The sequence below is a fragment of the Pseudophryne corroboree genome, chromosome 6, assembly GCF_028390025.1.
Source record: "Pseudophryne corroboree isolate aPseCor3 chromosome 6, aPseCor3.hap2, whole genome shotgun sequence".
Taxonomy (NCBI): Eukaryota; Metazoa; Chordata; class Amphibia; order Anura; family Myobatrachidae; genus Pseudophryne; species Pseudophryne corroboree.
This window is the reverse complement of record NC_086449.1, coordinates 499629215-499649600: the sequence shown is the minus strand read 5'-3', so window position 1 is coordinate 499649600 and position 20386 is coordinate 499629215. Positions and strand designations below refer to the sequence as shown.

The 20386-nt window shown below is 50.2% G+C and overlaps 1 protein-coding gene across 3 annotated transcripts in view; it reads right to left on the bottom strand.

Annotated features, from left to right (window-relative positions):
- The window catches only part of LOC134932710 (mitochondrial inner membrane protease ATP23 homolog), an 81792-nt gene that overhangs the window by 24357 nt on the left and 37049 nt on the right, over window positions 1–20386 (bottom strand). For all 3 annotated transcript variants that reach the window (XM_063927363.1, XM_063927362.1, XM_063927364.1), the window contains one exon: window positions 929–1012. In XM_063927363.1, coding sequence (XP_063783433.1) covers window positions 929–1012 — 84 coding nt within the window. The remainder of the gene's footprint in view (window positions 1–928; window positions 1013–20386) is intronic.

Here is a 20386-nt window from a genome sequence, read left to right as displayed (position 1 = left end):
GAGCCTTCCCTCCAGCCTTTCTGTGAGGGAAAATGGCGCTGTGTGCTGAGGAGATAGGCCCCGCCCCTTTTTCGGCGGCCTCGTCTCCCGCTCTTAACGGATTCTGGCAGGGGTTAAATATCTCCATATAGCCCCCGGAGGCTATATGTGAGGTATTTTTAGCCAAAAAAGGTTTTCATTTGCCTCCCAGGGCGCCCCCCTCCCAGCGCCCTGCACCCTCAGTGACTGCCGTGTGAAGTGTGCTGAGAGGAAAATGGCGCACAGCTGCAGTGCTGTGCGCTACCTTAAGAAGACTGAGGAGTCTTCTGCCGCCGATTCTGGACCTCTTCTCGTTTCAGCATCTGCAAGGGGGCCGGCGGCGAGGCTCCGGTGACCATCCAGGCTGTACCTGTGATCGTCCCTCTGGAGCTAATGTCCAGTAGCCAAGAAGCCAATCCATCCTGCACGCAGGTGAGTTCACTTCTTCTCCCCTAAGTCCCTCGTTGCAGTGATCCTGTTGCCAGCAGGACTCACTGTAAAATAAAAAACCTAAGCTAAACTTTTCTAAGCAGCTCTTTAGGAGAGCCACCTAGATTGCACCCTTCTCGGCCGGGCACAAAAATCTAACTGAGGCTTGGAGGAGGGTCATAGGGGGAGGAGCCAGTGCACACCACCTGATCCTAAAGCTTTACTTTTTGTGCCCTGTCTCCTGCGGAGCCGCTATTCCCCATGGTCCTTTCAGGAACCCCAGCATCCACTAGGACGATAGAGAAAAATGGCAGGAGAAACAAAATCCCTGACAGTGCAGCCTACTGGGGATACTTGAATTAACCTTCCAAAGGGAGCAAATGTGTATAAATTAAAAGCATTTATTTTGTTAACGTAATTGCTTATTCTTGATACAGTGTACTCTGCTCATAGATGAGGACAGCTTTATGTCTGTACATACCTGATGATGCTGTTTAAGGCCGAAGTTAAACCGACTAATTTCATTACTAAGTGAGCAGTCTCCACTAAGATTGGCAGCTCTGATCTGTAATAAGACAAATCTATATGTAACAACATTCTGCGGATGCGGTATTAATTCTATACACTTAATTAAAGGAGACCTACATATATTATACTTGGTGAGATAAAGCGCCTGATTCAAAGATGCATGCAAAGCGGCTGCATCATTTTCTCACTGCACTGCACTGAATACAGGTGGAAAGCCACACATTTCATGCACATAATGTGGCCACTTAGCATGGGACTCTCAGCCCCAATATTTCCAACATTGATGGATACTTTCATCATCATAAAATAATTTCCCCGGTTGTATATTATAGGGCTGATTCATAGTTGGGACCAAAGCAAACAACGAGTAACTGTACACCTTGGCAAACCATGTTACACTGCAAGTGGAGTAGACTTAATATGTAGAGAGAGATGTAGATTTGGGAGGGTTGTGTCCAAACTGAAATCTTAATTGCGGTGTAAAAATAAAGCCGTCCAGCACATGGGCTACGTGTAAAAGCAGACAGTATTTACCCTGCATGCTAAACAAAATATGTATCTGCCCCCTTGCATTGCAACATGGTTTGTCCAAAATACAAAGTGGGGCGATTGTTTCTAATTACTAGTCTTGCTATTAGTGTTCATTATATGCTGTATTTCTATCCAGTTTAAAATAGTTACATAAACAAAATATTAGATTGGTACAGATTATAAAGGGGTATATTTTTTCATTCTGTTTTTAAAATAGATTTTACTGATATTAATACAATTTTGATTAATCCTCTCAATTCACATTTTTTTATTTGCTATAATGTAAAGCTTTGCTCAATTTTTTGTATTATGCATTCCAAGATGTTTGCACCATTATGATTTAGCTGCTAGAATCCAGTGTTTTTGAGCATCATACACAGTGCCTTGTTAAAGTATTCAACCCCCTCCCTTTGCATTTTTCATGTTTTGTTGCCTCACATCCTGGAATTAAAGTGGATTGTTTGAAGATTTGCATAATTTCATTCACAGAACATGCCTATAACTTTGAGGATTTTTTTTTTTTTTTTTTTATTGTGAAGCAAACAACAAATAGGACAAAATAACAGAAAGCTTCAGCGTGCAGAACTATTCACCCCCCTAAAGTCAGTACTTTGTATCCACCTTCTAAGGCAATTACAGCTGCAAGTCGCTTTGGATAAGTCTCTATGAGCTTGCCACTGGGATTTTTGCCCATTCCTCAAGGCAAAACTGCTCCAGCTTCTTCATGTTGGATGGTTTCCGCTTGTGAACAGCAATCTTCAAGTCTGACCACAGAATCTCACTTGGATTGAGATCTGGGCTTTGACTAGGCCATTCCAACACATTTAAATGTTTCCCCTTAAACCACTCGAGTGTTGCTTTAGCAGTATGCTTCGGGTCATTGTCCTGCTGGAAGGTGAACCTCCGTCCCAGTCTCAAATCACAGGTAGACTGAAACAGGTTTTGCTCAAGAATATCCCTGTATTTAGCACCATCCATCTTTCCCTCGACTCGAAACAGTTTACTAGTCTCTGCTGCTGAAAAACATCCCCACAGCATGATGCTGCCACCATGATTTACTGTGGGGATGGTGTTCTTGGAGTGATGGGATGTGTTGGGTTTGCGCCAGACATAGGGTTTTCCTTGGTGGCCGAAAAGTTCAATTTTAGTCTCATCTGACCAGAGCATCTTCCTCCATACATTTGGGGAGTCGTCCACATGCCTTTTGGCAAACTCCAAACGTGCTTTCTTATTTTTAACAGTAAGTAATGGCTTTTTTCTGGACACTCTTCCATAAAGCCCAGCTCTGTGGAGTGTACGGCTTATTGTGGTCACACGCGCAGATACACCAGTCTCTGCTGTGGAACTCTGCAGCTCCTTCAGGGTTACCTTTGCTCTCTGTGCTGCCTCTCTGATAAATGCCCTCCTTGCCTGGTCTGTGAGTTTTGGTGGCTGGCCTTCTCTTGGCAGGTTTGTTGTGGTACCATGTTCTTTCCATTTGAAGATGATGGATTTGATGGTGCTCCAGGGGATCATCAAATATTTGGTTATTTTTTTTTTTTTTACAACCCAACCCTGACTTGTACTTCTCAACAACTTTGTCCCTGACTTGTTTGGAGAGCTCCTTGGTCTTCATGGTGTGATGCCTCTTGCTTAGTGGTGTTGCAGCCTCTGGGGCCTTTCAGAAAAGGTGTGTTTATACTGACAGATCATGTGACACTTAGATTGCACACAGGTGGACTTCATCTCCGAGTCCACAACACTTCCAAACCAGGTCAGTGATAGTATACTCAGGCCACATGGACCCGGGGGATCGGAACACAGAGTCGAGTGCCATCCAAAGTTTGGCTTCCCGAGTTCAGTCTCAAGAGGCGACACAAGGTCAGGTGATGCAATATCTCCAGGAATTGTCCGGCCGATTGGATCAAATTCAAGCATCCTTAGCCTCCGCAATTCCGGCTCCAGTTCCCGTAATTGCTCCAGCTGCTGTTTCCAGTAATGTCCAGCCTCCGGCTGGTACCAGGTCACGTCTTCAGCTTCCTACTCCTTCCCGTTATAATGGGAACCCAAAGAATTGCCGTGGTTTTCTAAATCAGTGCGAGGTGCACTTCGAGCTGCTCTCTCATAACTTCCCTACGGATCGCTCTAAGGTAGCGTATATAATTTCCCTGCTTGAAGGGTCAGCGTTGGATTGGGTGTCTCCGTTATGGGAACGATCTGATCCCGTGGTTTCCAACTACACCAACTTCATCACGTCCTTTCGAAGAATCTTCGACGAGCCCGGCAGGATGACCACTGCTTCTTCCGACTTGCTCCGTGTTCGTCAGGGCTCCCGTTCCGTGGGTCAGTACGTGGTTAATTTCTCTGACGTCCTAGTGGATGCTGGGAACTCCGTAAGGACCATGGGGAATAGCGGGCTCCGAAGGAGGCTGGGCACTCTAGAAAGATCTTAGACTACCTGGTGTGCACTGGCTCCTCCCACTATGACCCTCCTCCAAGCCTCAGTTAGATTTCGTGCCCGGCCGAGGTTGGATGCACACTAGGGGCTCTCCTGAGCTCTTAGAAAGTAATAGTCTTAGATTTTTTTTATTTTCAGTGAGACCTGCTGGCAACAGGCTCACTGCAGCGAGGGACTAAGGGGAGAAGAAGCGAACTCGCCTGCTTGCAGCCGGATTGGGCTTCTTAGGCTACTGGACACCATTAGCTCCAGAGAGATCGACCGCAGGCCCAGCCTTGATGTTCGGTCCCGGAGCCGCGCCGCCGTCCCCCTTACAGAGCCAGAAGCAAGAAGATGGTCCGGAAAATCGGCGGCATGAAGACTCTGTCTTCACCAAGGTAGCGCACAGCACTGCAGCTATGCGCCATTGCTCCTCTCACACACTTCACACTCCGGTCACTGAGGGTGCAGGGCGCTGGGGGGGGCGCCCTGAGGCAGCAATAAAAACACCTTGGCTGGCTAAAATACCTCAATATATAGCCCCAGGGGCTATATATGAGGTAAATACCCAAATACCCCTGCCAGAATTCTATAAAAAGCGGGAGAATAGGCTGCGAAAAAGGGGCGGAGCCTATCTCCTCAGCACACTGGCGCCATTTTTCCCTCACAGCTCGGCTGGAAGGAAGCTCCCTGGCTCTTCCCTGCAATCTACAGTACCAGTAAGAGGGAAAAGAGAGGGGGGGGCATTAAATTTGGCAGTATATATATATTTTATTGAAAAGCAGCTATTAGGGACATAACTCAGTTAGTCCCTATATATATATATATATATATAGCGCTCTGGTGTGTGCTGGCATACTCTTACTCTGTCCCCCCAAAGGGCTTTTTGTGGGTCCTGTCCTCTGTTTGAGCATTCCCTGTGTGTGTGGAGTGTGTCGGTACGGCTGTGTCGACATGTTTGAGGAGGATAATGATGTGGAGGGGGAGCAGATGCCTTTAGCAGGGATGTCACCCCCTGGGGGGCAGACACCTGAGTGGATGAGTTTATGGCAGGAAATGAGTGCACGTATAGACTCCTTACATAAAAAAATTGACGACATGCCGACTGTGGGACAGCCGAGTCTTCAGCTCGTGCCTGTCCAGGTGTCTCAAAAGTCATCAGGGGCTCTGAAACGCCCGCTATCTCAGATGGCACAAGTAGATGTCGACACGGATACTGACACCAGTGTCGACGACGATGAGTCAAATTTAATGCCCGTTAAGGCCATTCACTGCATGATTGAGGCAATGAAAGAGGTGTTAAATATTTCTGATTTACATCCAGGTACCACAAAAAAGGGTATTATGTTTGGGGAGAAAAAACTACCTGTAGTTTTTCCCCCGTCAGATGAATTAAATGAAGTGTGTGAAGAAGCGTGGGCTTCCCCTGATAAGAAATTGGTAATTCCTAAGAAGATACTAATGGCGTTCCCTTTCCCGCCAGAGGATAGGTTACGTTGGGAAACACCCCCTGGGGTGGATAAAGCGCTCACACGTTTGTCTAAAAAGGTGGCACTACCGTCCCAGGATACGGCCGCCCTTAAGGAACCTGCTGATAGAAAGCAGGAGGCGATCCTGAAGTCTGTATATACACACTCAGGCATTATACTTAGACCAGCTATTGCGTCAGCATGGATGTGCAGTGCTGCCGCTGCGTGGTCAGATAAACTGTCAGAAAATATTGACACATTAGACAGAGACACGATTCTGCTAACAATTGACCATATCAAAGACTCAGTCTTATACATGAGAGATGCACAGAGGGAAATCTGCCGGCTGGCATCTAAAGTAAGTGCATTATCCATCTCTGCTAGGAGATGCTTATGGACCCGCCAGTGGACTGGAGATGCAGATTCCAAAAGGCACATGGAAGTTTTGCCTTATAAAGGGGAGGAATTATTTGGGGATGGTCTCTCCGACCTAGTTTCCACAGCAACGTCTGGGAAGTCAGCATTTTTACCCCATGTCCCCTCACAGCCTAAGAAGGCGCCATTTTATCAGGTTCAGTCCTTTCGGACCCAGAAAAACAAGCGGGGAAAAGGAGGGTCTTTTCTGTCTAGAGGCAGAGGTAGGGGAAAAAGGCTGCAGCAAACAGCAGGTTCCCAGGAACAAAAGTCCTCCCCCGCTTCCTCTTCCAAGTCCGCCGCATGACGGTGGGGCTCCACAGGCGGAGCCAGGTACGGTGGGGGCCCGCCTCATGAATTTCAGCGATCAGTGGGCTCGCTCACAGGTGGATCCCTGGATCCTTCAAATAGTATCTCAGGGATACAAGCTGGAATTCGAGGCGGCTCCACCCCACCGGTTCCTAAAATCTGCCTTGCCGATTGCTCCCTCAGACAGGAAGGCGGTGCTAGCAGCGATTCACAAGCTGTATTCCCAGCAGGTGATAATCAGGGTACCCCTACTTCAACAAGGCCGGGGTTACTATTCCACACTATTTGTGGTGCCGAAACCGGACGGTTCGGTGAGACCCATTTTAAATTTGAAATCCTTGAACACATACATAAAAAAATTCAAGTTCAAGATGGAATCGCTCAGGGCGGTTATTGCAAGCCTGGACGAGGGGGATTACATGGTATCCCTGGACATCAAGGATGCTTACCTGCATGTCCCCATTTACCATCCTCACCAGGAGTACCTCAGATTTGTGGTACAGGATTGCCATTACCAATTCCAGACGCTGCCGTTTGGACTCTCCACGGCACCGAGGGTATTTACCAAGGTTATGGCGGAAATGATGATACTCCTTCGAAAAAAGGGAGTTTTAATTATCCCGTACTTGGACGATCTCCTAATAAAGGCACGATCCAAGGAACAGTTGTTAGTGGGAGTAGCACTATCTCAGGAAGTGCTGCGCCAGCACGGCTGGATTCTGAATATCCCAAAGTCACAGCTGGTCCCCACGACACGTCTAATGTTCCTGGGAATGATTCTGGACACAGTCCAGAAAAGAGTGTTTCTCCCGGAGGAGAAAGCCAGGGAGTTGTCTTCTCTAGTCAGAGACCTCCTAAAACCAAAACAGGTATCGGTGCATCACTGCACGCGGGTCCTGGGAAAGATGGTAGCTTCTTACGAAGCAATTCCATTCGGCAGGTTCCATGCTAGAATTTTTCAGTGGGACCTGTTGGACAAGTGGTCCGGATCGCATCTTCAGATGCATCGCTTGATAACCCTGTCCCCAAGAACCAGGGTGTCTCTTCTGTGCTGGCTGCAGAGTGCTCATCTTCTGGAGGGCCGCAGATTCGGCATACAGAACTGGGTCCTGGTGACCACGGATGCCAGCCTACGAGGCTGGGGGGCAGTCACAAAGGGAAGAAACTTCCAAGGACTATGGTCAAGTCAGGAGACTGCCCTTCACATAAATATTCTGGAACTAAGGGCCATTTACAATGCCCTAAGTCAAGCAAAATCCCTGCTCCTACACCAGCCGGTGCTGATCCAGTCAGACAACATCACGGCAGTCGCCCATGTGAATCGACAGGGCGGCACAAGAAGCAGGATGGCAATGGCAGAAGCCACAAGAATTCTCCGATGGGCGGAGAATCATGTACTAGCACTGTCAGCAGTGTTCATCCCGGGAGTGGACAACTGGGAAGCAGACTTTCTCAGCAGGCACGACCTCCACCCGGGAGAGTGGGGACTTCATCCAGAAGTCTTCCAAATGATTGTAAATCAATGGGGTCGTCCACAGGTGGACATGATAGCGTCCCGCCTAAACAAAAAACTAGAGAGGTATTGCGCCAGGTCAAGAGACCCTCAGGCGATAGCTGTGGACGCTCTAGTGACACCGTGGGTGTACCGGTCAGTTTATGTGTTCCCTCCTCTACCTCTCATACCAAAGGTATTGAGAATAATAAGAAAGCGAGGAGTAAACAATTCTCGTGGTTCCGGATTGGCCAAGAAGAGCGTGGTACCCGGAACTTCAAGAGATGATCTCAGAGGACCCGTGGTCTCTGCCGCTCAGACAAGACCTGCTACAGCAGGGGCCCTGTCTGTTCCAAGACTTACCGCGGCTGCGTTTGACGGCATGGCGGTTGAACGCCGGATCCTGAAGGAAAAGGGCATTCCGGAGGAAGTCATTCCTACGCTTATTAAAGCCAGGAAAGAGGTCACAGCAACTCATTATCACCGCATATGGCGGAAGTATGTTGCATGGTGTGAGGCCGAAAAGGCCCCAACGGAGGAATTTCAACTAGGTCGATTTCTGCATTTCCTGCAAGCAGGAGTAAATATGGGCCTAAAACTGGGCTCCATTAAGGTACAGATCTCGGCTCTGTCGATTTTCTTTCAAAAAGAACTAGCTTCAGTACCTGAAGTTCAGACATTTGTTAAAGGAGTGCTGCATATTCAGCCCCCGTTTGTGCCCCCTGTGGCACCTTGGGATCTCAACGTGGTGTTGAGTTTCTTAAAATCACATTGGTTTGAACCACTAAAAACCGTGGATCTGAAATATCTCACGTGGAAGGTGGTTATGTTATTGGCCTTGGCTTCTGCCAGGCGAGTATCAGAATTGGCGGCTTTGTCCTGTAAAAGCCCTTATCTGATTTTCCATATGGATAGGGCAGAATTGAGGACTCGTCCCCAGTTTCTCCCAAAGGTGGTGTCAGCATTTCACCTGAACCAGCCTATTGTGGTGCCTGCGGCTACTAGGGACTTGGAGGACTCCAAGTTGCTAGACGTTGTCAGGGCACTGAAAATATATGTTTCCAGAACGGCTACAGTCAGAAAATCTGACTCGCTGTTTATCCTATATGCACCCAACAAGCTGGGTGCTCCTGCTTCTAAGCAGACTATTGCTCGTTGGATTTGTAATACAATTCAGCTTGCACATTCTGTGGCAGGCCTGCCACAGCCAAAATCTGTCAATGCCCATTCCACAAGGAAGGTGGGCTCATCTTGGGCGGCTGCCCGAGGGGTCTCGGCTTTACAACTTTGCCGAGCTGCTACTTGGTCAGGGGCAAACACATTTGCAAAATTCTATAAATTTGATACCCTGGCTGAGGAGGACCTGGAGTTCTCTCATTCGGTGTTGCAGAGTCATCCGCACTCTCCCGCCCGTTTGGGAGCTTTGGTATAATCCCCATGGTCCTTACGGAGTTCCCAGCATCCACTAGGACGTCAGAGAAAATAAGAATTTACTCACCGGTAAGACTATTTCTCGTAGTCCGTAGTGAGTGCTGGGCGCCCATCCCAAGTGCGGTTTATCTGCAATACTTGTACATAGTTACTGTTAACTAAATCGGGTTATTGTTGAGCCATCTGTTGAGAGGCTCTGTTGTTTCATACTGTTAACTGGGTTTCATATCACGAGTTGTACGGTGTGATTGGTGTGGCTGGTATGAGTCTTACCCGGGATTCAAAATCCTTCCTTATTGTGTACGCTCGTCCGGGCACAGTATCCTAACTGAGGCTTGGAGGAGGGTCATAGTGGGAGGAGCCAGTGCACACCAGGTAGTCTAAGATCTTTCTAGAGTGCCCAGCCTCCTTCGGAGCCCGCTATTCCCCATGGTCCTTACGGAGTTCCCAGCATCCACTACGGACTACGAGAAATAGAATTACCGGTGAGTAAATTCTTATTTTCCAGACCATTGCCTCTGAATTGCGCTGGAATAATGACGCTCTGAGGGCTGCCTTCTGGAACGGTCTCTCCGACCGGCTGAAAGATGAGTTGGTCACAAGGGATCTGCCGGATCCATTAGAAGAGTTGATTTCCCTTTGCGTCAAGGTGGATCTTCGGATGCAGGAGCGTGGAAGAGAACGTAGCCGTTCAGATCGTTCCAGGTTCCGGAATCCTACTCCTAGACCGGTGGCTGTGCCTAGTTTGGACGAACCCATGCAAATTAACCGATCCCGACTGTCTCCGGAAGAACGTCAGCGTCGTCGTGAGGGTAAACTTTGCCTTTACTGTGGAGCCGCAGATCATTTCCTCAAGTTTTGTAAATCCGTCCGGGAAATGGGCAGGCCTAGCTTGTTCCGGAGGAGTCAAGCTGGGGGTCACGACTAAATCTTCTCCAATTTTGGACTGTTTGCTTCCTGTAACTTTAATCACCAATTCAGTCTCCAAGTCTTGTGAAGCCCTGTTGGATTCCGGAGCTGCGGGGAACTTTGTTTCTTCCTCCTGTGTCCAAAGCATGGATTTAAAGTTACGGCCTATCGAGCGGCCTATTTCGTTGACGGCTATCAACGGTACTAGGATTTCCAAGGGTCTCATAATGTGGCGCACGGAGCCAGTTAAGCTGCAGGTCGGGGCTCTACATCAAGAAAGTCTGGAACTCTTGGTGATTCCAGAAATGCATCACGATCTGGTCCTTGGAATGCCTTGGCTTAAAATTCTTAATCCCCACATTGACTGGAAGTCTTCTCAAAGTCTTGGAGTTCCTTTTGTCACACTAACTGTCTCACTCCCGTTTGTCCGCTCCGTGTCTCTTCTAAGACGGATGAAGAGCATATTCCGGAGGCGTATCAAGGGTTCAAAGATGTGTTTTCGGAACAGGCAGCTGATCTGTTACCACCTCATAGGCCTTGGGACTGCCCTATTGACCTTGTCCCAGGGAAGACGCCACCTCGTGGTTGCACATATCCCCTGTCACTTCCCGAGACTCAAGCTATGTCGGACTATATTAAGTCCAATCTGCTCAAGGGATTCATTCGCTCCTCTTCCTCCCCTGCTGGAGCGGGCTTCTTTTTCGTGAAGAAGAAGGACGGGGGGTTGAGACCATGTATCGACTACCGCGGCTTAAACAATATCACCATCAAGAATAAATACCCCTTGCCACTAATCACAGAGTTATTTGATAGGGTTCGTGGCGCCCGCGTTTTCTCCAAACTCGACTTGAGGGGAGCTTATAATCTTATACGCATCCGAGAAGGGGATGAATGGAAGACCGCCTTCAATACCCGGGATGGGCATTACGAATACCTGGTGATGCCGTTCGGCCTTAGTAATGCTCCTGCTGTTTTCCAGGGATTCGTCAACTAAATCTTCCGAGACATGTTATATCAAAGTGTTGTGGTATATTTGGACGACATATTGATTTTTTCCAAAAATCTTGTTGAACACAGGACTCAAGTCAAAGAAGTGCTCCACCGTTTACGAAAGAATCATCTCTATGCTAAGCTCTCCAAATGTACCTTCAAAGTAACATCAATTCCGTTCCTCGGTTATATCATATCATCTCGGGGACGGAGCTTTGCATGGATCCGGAGAAGCTCTCTGCCATTCGTGACTGGACTCAGCCTCTCTCTTTAAAAGCAATACAAAGATTCCTGGGCTTTGCGAATTACTACAGGAAATTCGTTAGAGGTTTCTCCACCATTGTTGCACCCATTTCTGCCTTGACGAGAAAGGGCTCTAATCCGAGTTTGTGGCCTCCCGAAGCCATTGAGGCCTTTTCCCACTTGAAGTAAGCTTTCATGTCCGCTCCAGTTCTCCAACAACCAAATTTCGATGAACCTTTCTTCCTAGAGGTTGACGCATCTTCAGTTGGAGTTGGGGCCGTTCTCTCTCAGTACTCCTCTGATAAGAAATTACATCCGTGTGGCTTCCACTCTCGGAAATTCTCTCCGGCCGAACGAAATTACACTATTGGAGACCAGGAACTTTTGGCAATTAAATCCGCCTTGGAAGAGTGCAGATATCTCTTGGAGGGGGCTAAACATGTGTTTACCATTTACACGGATCACAAAAATGTGTTGTATATCAAATCCGCACAATGCTTGAATCCTCGCCAAGCGAGATGGGCACTTTTCTTTACTCGATTTTCTTTTGTTATCAAGTACCGGGCCGGGACTCTCAATACTAAAGCGGATGCGCTGTCCCGTTCACAGATTTCCACAGACGAGGATGAATCTTTCGAGCGGAGTTTAATTCTAAATCCAATTTCTGTCTCCGCTGCTTTAACTACTCCAGCTCCTCCTCCTGGAAGAATGTCCGTACCAGCTAGATTTCGGCCAAGAATTCTACAGTGGGCCCATAACTCCAAGTTTTCGGGTCATCCCGGTGCCCAGAAGATGTACAAGTTTCTGCAAAGGTCTTACTGGTGAGACACCATGAGGAAAGATGTACAGGATTACGTTAATTCTTGTCCACAGTGTACACAACATAAATCTCCTCGCCTGCCTCCTGCTGGGTTGCTTCGTCCTCTACCTATCCCTGTGAGACCCTGGACTCACATTTCCATGGATTTCATCACTGACTTGCCCTGTTCCAAAGGTTGCAACACCGTCTGGGTGATCGTCGACCGTTTTTCGAAGATGGCACACTTCGTTCCATTGACTGGTCTACCGACAGCTCCGAAACTAGCTCTACTATTCATCCGAGAACATTTTTCGGTTGCACGGGTTGCCTCAGGAAATAGTCTCTGATCGTGGAATACAGTTTACCGCAAGGTTTTGGAAAGCCCTCTGCTCGGCCTTACAGATTAAATTTAAGTTTTCATCCGCTTATCATCCCCAAACGAATGGACAAACAGGACGAGTCAATCAAGATCTAGAGACTTTCCTTCGTCTTTATCTCTCCCCTTCACAGGACAGCTGGGTGGAGTTGTTACCTTGGGCGGAGTTTGCCCATAACCATTCATTTCATTCTTCCACTGGTGAATCTCCATTCTTCGTCAACTATGGGTTCCATCCACGTGTTCCGGAATTACCAAGTCTTCTGATAGAAGAGGTTCCAGCTGTAACGTCCACTCTACTACACTTCGGACGAATTTGGCGTGGGATACATGCTAGTCTTAAAAAAGTCTCTGTCCGATACAAGTTCTACGCCGATAAGAAACGACGAACCGCTCCTTAATACAAGGTTGGCGATAGGGTATGGCTGTCCACACGTAATCTCCGCTTAAAGGTGCCCACTATGAAGTTTGCTCCAAGATTCATCAGTCCTTACCCTGTGCTACAAGTCCTGAATCCTGTGGTCTGTAAGATGGGTTTACCTTCTCACCTGCGTATTCCAAATGCCTTCCATGTTTCTCTTCTTCGCCCTCTTGTCCTTAATCGTTTTCATTCAAAATCCTCTAGTTCCACCTCCGTGGAAGCTGAAACAGGAACAGACTTCGAGATCAAAACAATTCTGGACTCTCGTTACCTTCACAAGAATCTGCAATATCTGGTGGAATGGAAAGGGTACGGTCCGGAGGAGAGAAGTTGGATAAAGGCTTCTGAGGTCTCGGCTCCTCGACTAGTCCGGATTTTCCATTCTAGACATCCTACAAAACCGGGGAAGTGTCCAGGGGCCACTCCTAGAGGAGGGGGTACTGTCAGATCCCCGCCGCGGCCGCCGGGCTTGTCCCTCCGAGGCTGCTGGCTGCCCGGGCGGCCGTCCCCGCTGGCGGTTTCTGTCACCCGGCGCTCCGTCCGGCGTCCATAGGGTGGACGTCGCGGGCGCATCCGACGTCTCCGGGGACGGGTGATGTCATCAGCGCCTCTCCAATCAGGGGCTGGCGGGAAGTACAAATCCAGACGCCGGGCAGAGCTCCGGCGCCTGAGTATCATCGCTACTACCGTACCAGTGATCTTCAGAGCTCCTGTGCTTCCAGCATTCCGTGCCTCCAGCACCTCCGTGCCTCCAGCACTCAGCGCCTCCAGCACCTCCGTGCCTCCAGCACTCAGCGCCTCCAGCACCTCCGTGCCTCCAGCACTCAGCGCCTCCAGCACCTCCGTGCCTCCAGCACTCAGCGCCTCCAGCACCTCCGTGCCTCCAGCACTCAGCGCCTCCAGCACCTCCGTGCCTCCAGCACTCAGCGCCTCCAGCACCTCCGTGCCTCCAGCACTCAGCGCCTCCAGCACCTCCGTGCCTCCAGCACTCAGCGCCTCCAGCACCTCCGTGCCTCCAGCACTCAGCGCCTCCAGCACCTCCGTGCCTCCAGCACTCAGCGCCTCCAGCACCTCCGTGCCTCCAGCACTCAGCGCCTCCAGCACCTCCGTGCCTCCAGCACTCAGCGCCTCCAGCACCTCCGTGCCTCCAGCACTCAGCGCATCCAGCACCTCCAGCACTCAGCGCCTCCAGCACCTCCGTGCCTCCAGCACTCAGCGCCTCCAGCACCTCCGTGCCTCCAGCACTCAGCGCCTCCAGCACCTCCGTGCCTCCAGCACTCAGCGCCTCCGTGCCTCCAGCACTCAGCGCCTCCAGCACCTCCGTGCCTCAGCACTCAGCGCCTCCAGCACCTCCGTGCCTCAGCACTCAGCGCCTCCAGCACCTCCGTGCCTCAGCACTCAGCGCCTCCAGCACCTCCGTGCCTCAGCACTCAGCGCCTCCAGCACCTCCGTGCCTCAGCACTCAGCGCCTCCAGCACCTCCGTGCCTCAGCACTCAGCGCCTCCAGCACCTCCGTGCCTCCAGCACTCAGCGCCTCCAGCACCTCCGTGCCTCCAGCACTCAGCGCCTCCAGCACCTCCGTGCCTCAGCACTCAGCGCCTCCAGCACCTCCGTGCCTCAGCACTCAGCGCCTCCAGCACCTCCGTGCCTCAGCACTCAGCGCCTCCAGCACCTCCGTGCCTCAGCACTCAGCGCCTCCAGCACCTCCGTGCCTCAGCACTCAGCGCCTCCAGCACCTCCGTGCCTCAGCACTCAGCGCCTCCAGCACCTCCGTGCCTCAGCACTCAGCGCCTCCAGCACCTCCGTGCCTCAGCACTCAGCGCCTCCAGCACCTCCGTGCCTCAGCACTCAGCGCCTCCAGCACCTCCGTGCCTCAGCACTCAGCGCCTCCAGCACCTCCGTGCCTCAGCACTCAGCGCCTCCAGCACCTCCGTGCCTCAGCACCTCCAGCACCTCCGTGCCTCAGCGCCTCCAGCACCTCCGTGCCTCAGCGCCTCCAGCACCTCCGTGCCTCAGCGCCTCCAGCACCTCCGTGCCTCAGCACTCAGCGCCTCCAGCACCTCCGTGCCTCAGCACTCAGCGCCTCCAGCACCTCCGTGCCTCAGCACTCAGCGCCTCCAGCACCTCCGTGCCTCAGCACTCAGCGCCTCCAGCACCTCTGTGCCTCAGCACTCAGCGCCTCCAGCACCTCCGTGCCTCAGCACTCAGCGCCTCCAGCACCTCCGTGCCTCAGCACTCAGCGCCTCCAGCACCTCCGTGCCTCCAGCACTCAGCGCCTCCAGCACCTCCGTGCCTCCAGCACCTCCGTGCCTCCAGCACCATCGTGCCTCCAAGCACCTCAACGTCTCTAAGCGCCTCAGCGCCTTCAAACACCTCAGTACCTCTAGCATTTCAGTGCCTCCAGCACCTCAACATCGTTCACAGTAAGCTTTTGGTACTCTCCCCCAATTCACCAGCACCTTTTCAAGTCTTGTTTTTCAGGAAACCTTCAAGCATCCACCCGTGCCTCCTGCCTACCGTCCTAATCCTGTATGAGGAAGACCTACATCCGGCCATCTCTACTGCGACCCAGTAGCGGTTCCTCTTCCCAGTCACCGGAAGAAACCCCGAGTCCACAACACTTCCAAACCAGGTCAGTGATACTTATACTGCTGGGAAACAGGTATTGGCTGAGCAATCAGAGAGGATTCTGTGTACAATGGATTGGCTGTAAAGAGTCATGTGACTAGGCCAAACATGGTTGCTACCATGTTTGGTTCTGGAGGGAAAAGTCAGTTTGTAAACAGCATGTGGAAATTTGTAATGATGGTGGCGGAGAACAGGAGGAGATGCCATCCGCTGGAACAGGACGGACATGCTGAATAGATGTCATGACAGCGCTGCCGGGATCGCTGAGGAGAGACTGTGGAGATGCCGTACAGCGCGCTGCACACAGACAGCACAGATGGAATCCAGGCTTGGAGCGCAGGGACAGTCTCACAAGGCACTTGAATGGTAAATAAGTGTGTTTAGTTACCCGGATCGTGTCACAGGGGTAATACTACCGGTCCCTCCTGCTCAGCAGGGAAAAGGTTTCTATTCCAACCTGTTTCTAGTACAGAAACCGAATGGGTCATACCGTCCGATCTCAAAGCTCTGAACAAATATATTTGGGTGCCTCGTTTTCATATGGAGACTTTACGTTCCATTATCTTGGCCATGGAGCCGTGGGATTTTATGGTATTCCTAGATATCCAGGATGCTTACCTGCATGTACCTATAGCACCGTCATATCAGTGCTATCTCAGGTTTGCTATTCTCCGGCAACATTTTCAGTTCCTACCATTTGGACTGGCTACAGCTCCAAGAGTGTTCACCAAAATTATGGTGGTGATGGTGGCTTATCTCAGTCATCAGGGGATAAGAATTTTCCCATACCTGGACGACCTGTTAATCCTGGCTCATTCCCAGGAAACGCTCCAGGGCCATCTGCAATTGACAATAGCCTGTTTAAAAAGCCACGGCTGGCTCATAAATTGGGCAAAGTCATCCCTGGTTCCGTTACAACGCATGACGCACCTGGGTGCTGTATTGGATTCCAGGCTTCAGAGAGTTTTTCTACCTCTGAACAAAATATCCACAATACAGACAAGGATTCAGGAGCTACTAAACAGTTGAAGCGTATCCACTCATGCAGCAATGCGAGTGATGGGATCTATGGTGTCAATGTTCGACATGGTGGAATATGCTCAATTCCGCTCGAGGCCCCTTCAACGTCTGATTCTTTACAGATGGAATGGTCTACATCAGACGATAAAAACTCAGACTATGATCCTTCCTCAGGAAGTACGGAGGCTGTTAGCCTGGTGGCTACAGACATCCCATCTGGACAAAGGGCGACCCTTTTGGATCTCAGAGTGGGAGATTCTGATAACGGACATCAGTCTTAAAAGCTGGGGAGCAGTGTCAGAAAAGTGTTGCTTCCAGGGGCAGTGGACTAAGGAAGAAAGTTGCTTGCCAATAAATGGCAAAGGACATACTTCAAGGAAAACCGATACAGATTCGCTCGGACAATACAACGGCAGTAGCGTACCTCAATCATCAGGGAGGAACTCGCAGCCAAAAGGCAAAAAAGGAGGTAAGCCACATGTTAAGGTGGGCAGAACTTCATCATCTGGCCTTGTCTGCAGTGTTCGTACCGCAAATCCTAAACTGGGAAATGGATTTTCTCAGGCGACACAGCATTCATGCAAACGAATGGGCTTTACACCAAGAAGTTTTCCAGATTCTGTCAAACAAGTGGGGGCTGCCGGAGATGGACCTCATGGCTTCTCGTCAAAACAAAAATAATAGGATTTTAATACCTACCGGTAAATCCTTTTCTCGTAGTCCATAAGGGATATTGGAGGAACTAGTACGATGGGGTATAGACAGGGTCCAAAGGAGCCACTGCACTTTCAATTTCTACTGGGTGTGCTGGCTCCTCCCCTCTATGCCCCCTCCCACAGGCAGTCATAGGTAAAAACATGCCCGAAGGAGAAAAGGACATAAATGAGAGAAGGAACATAACAGAAAAGATGGTGAGATTTACACACCAGCACACCACTAACATACAACAACCAGCAATGGCTGGTAACAACATCAACAGCTGAACAGGTAACTATAGAACAAGAACCTGCAGAAAAGTCCACGCACTGAGGCGGGCACTGAATAGGTATTAAAATCCTATTTTCTCTAGCATCTATAAGGGATATTGGGGGAACTAGTACGATGGGGACATCTCAAAGCTTCCAGAACGGGTGGGAATGTGCAGAGACTGCTGCAGTACAGCCTGCCAAAACTGGGTATCATCTTTGGCCAGGGTATCAAATTTGTAGAACTTCACAAAAGTGTTCTTCCCCGACCAGGTAGCAGCTCCGCATAGCTGCAAGGCCGAGACTCCATGGGCAGCCGCCCAGGAAGAGCCCATTGATCTAGTAGAGTGGGCCTTTAAAGACTTAGGAACAGGTAAGGCTGCCGACACATAGGCCTGTTGGATAGTAAACCTAATCCAATGAGCAATGGTCTGCAATCCTTCTTCTGCACAGCACGAACAAGGAATCAGTCTTTCTGACCCGGGATGTACGCTTGACATATATCTTCAAAGCACGCACAGCATCCAATGCCTCCGGAGGAGCAGAACGTCAGAACTGCATGGAACCACAATAGGTTGATTCAGATGAAACGCGGAGACAACCTTCGGCAGGAACTGCTGTCTAGTTCGGAGCTCCGCTCTGTCCTCGTAAAAGACCAAGTACGGACTTTTACACGATAAGGCCCCCAATTCTGAAACACGTCGAGCAGAAGTCAGGGCCAGTAACATCACCGTCTTCCACATGAGGTACTTGTCTTCTACCGTCATCAGAGGTTCAAACCAGGAGGACTGTAGACATTTCAACACTACATCCAAATCCCAGGGTGCTGTAGGTGGCACAAAAGGAGGTTGTATGTGAAGTACCCCTTGCAAGAATGTCTGAACTTCTGGCAACACTGCTAATTTCTTCTGAAAGAAAATGAAGAGAGCTGAAATCTGGACCTTAATGGAATCCAGGACGTAAGCCTTTATTCACATCAGCCTGCAGGAAACGTCCCAAGTGAAACACTGCAGGCGGATACGTGCGTTCCTCGCACCAAGAGACATATCTCCTCCAGACATGATCGTGTTTTGACGTCACAGGTTTACTAGCCTGAACCATGGTTGCAATAACCTTCTTGGAAAGGCCCTTGTGAGCTAGGATGTTCCGCTCAACCTTCATGCAGTCAAACAAAGTCGCCGGACCGTAACTTTGTGATTGTGTCGAGATGCCATCAGGTCTACATATGATAGGCCCCACTTGTTCACTAGAAGTAGAAAGACTTCCTGATGAAGATGCCACTCTCCGGCGTGCATCTACTGACGACTGAGGATATCACCTTCCCAGTTGAGGACTCCCGGAATGAACAGTGCCGATATTGCCGGCAGAAGGCATACTGCCCAACAAAGGATTTTTGACACTTGCATCATTGCCATGCGGCTTCGAGTGCCGCCTTAATGGTTTAAGTTTGCCACCGTGGTGGCGTTGTCGGACCGTACTTGAACAGGCCTGTTCTGTATCAGAGGCAGGGCGAGAGACAAAGCATTGAACACTGCCCGCAATTCCAGATTTTTTATTGGGAGGAGTGATTCCTCCATGGTCCACCGACCCTGAAAAGAGTGTTGCTCCAACACCACGCCCCAACGCCTCAGATTGGCGTCCGCAGTCAGTAGGATATAGTTGGGACCCAGAAGGGACGGCCCCTGCTCAACTGCTGGTCCTGTAGCCACCAGGTCAGCAACAGACGAACCTCCGGAGTCAAGAGCATTTGATCCTGATCCGATGAGGCAGGCCATCCCACTTAGAAAGGATTAACCTCTGTAGAAGGCGGGAATGGAATGGAGCATACTCTACCATGTCAAAAGCAGACACCGTGAGGCCTAGTACTTGCTTCGCCGAGTGTATCGACACTCTTGGGTGAGAAAGGAAGTATCTGATTCTGTCCTGATGTTTCAGGACCTTCTCTGGAGACAGAAACAGCTGTTGACTGTGTGCGTCCGGTAGAGTCCCCAGGTGCACCATGCTCCGAGTAGGGACAAGCGAGGACTACTTCCAGTTGAAGAGCCACCCGTGGGCTTGTAGGAAGTTTACCATCATTTGTAGATGACCGAGATGGACATCGTGGAAGTTTGCCAGAATCAGCAAATCGTCCAGATATGGCAGGATCCTGACTCCCTGGCAGTCATCACGGCCATAACCTTGGTGAAGATCTGAGGGACCGTGGCCAGTCCAAACGGCAGAGCCTGGAATGGATAGTGAAGGTTGCCAATAGCAAACCGCAGATATTGCTGTTGCGATATGGCAATAGGTATATGCAGGTAAGCATCTTGTATATCCAGGGATACAATATAGCCTCCGGGTTCCATGGCCAGTACAATTGAGCGCAGTGTTTCCATACGGAACTTGGACACTCTCACAAACTTGTTCAGTGATTTGAGGTTGAGAATAGGCCGGAAAGACCCATCAGGATTCGGGACTAGAAACAGGGTTGAGTAGTATCCTCTGCCACTCTGGGACAGAGGTACCGGCACTACCACTCCTGTATCCAGGAGGGAATGCACAACCATCTGCAGAGCTTGCACATGGGATAACCATTCTGCAGAACTGGCGAGGGGGACGTCTCTTGAAAGAGACTGCGTACCCATGAGAGACAACTTCTTGCACCCATGCGTATGAAGTGGTAATTAACCAGACCAGGATGAATCGTAGAAGATGGCCCCCCCACCCTTGGATCCCCCAGGGGTAGGCCTGTCCAGTCATGAAGCAGGCTTGTCATGAGAAGCAGGCTGACGAGCAGCCCAGGATAGTTAGGCCTTGGGCTTAGTGGTTGTTGGGAGCAGGAGACAATCTCAGGTATGCCTCACCTTCGCTTTCCCTTAAAGCCGAAAGCAGGGAAAAGTGGTACCTTATGCCTTCTGTGCAGAAGGAGTAGCATTTGGGAGAAAAGCAGTCATAGTAGCCGCCGATTCAGACCCAATTTTTAATTAGGTCTTCCCCAAATAAGATATCCTCAGTAAAG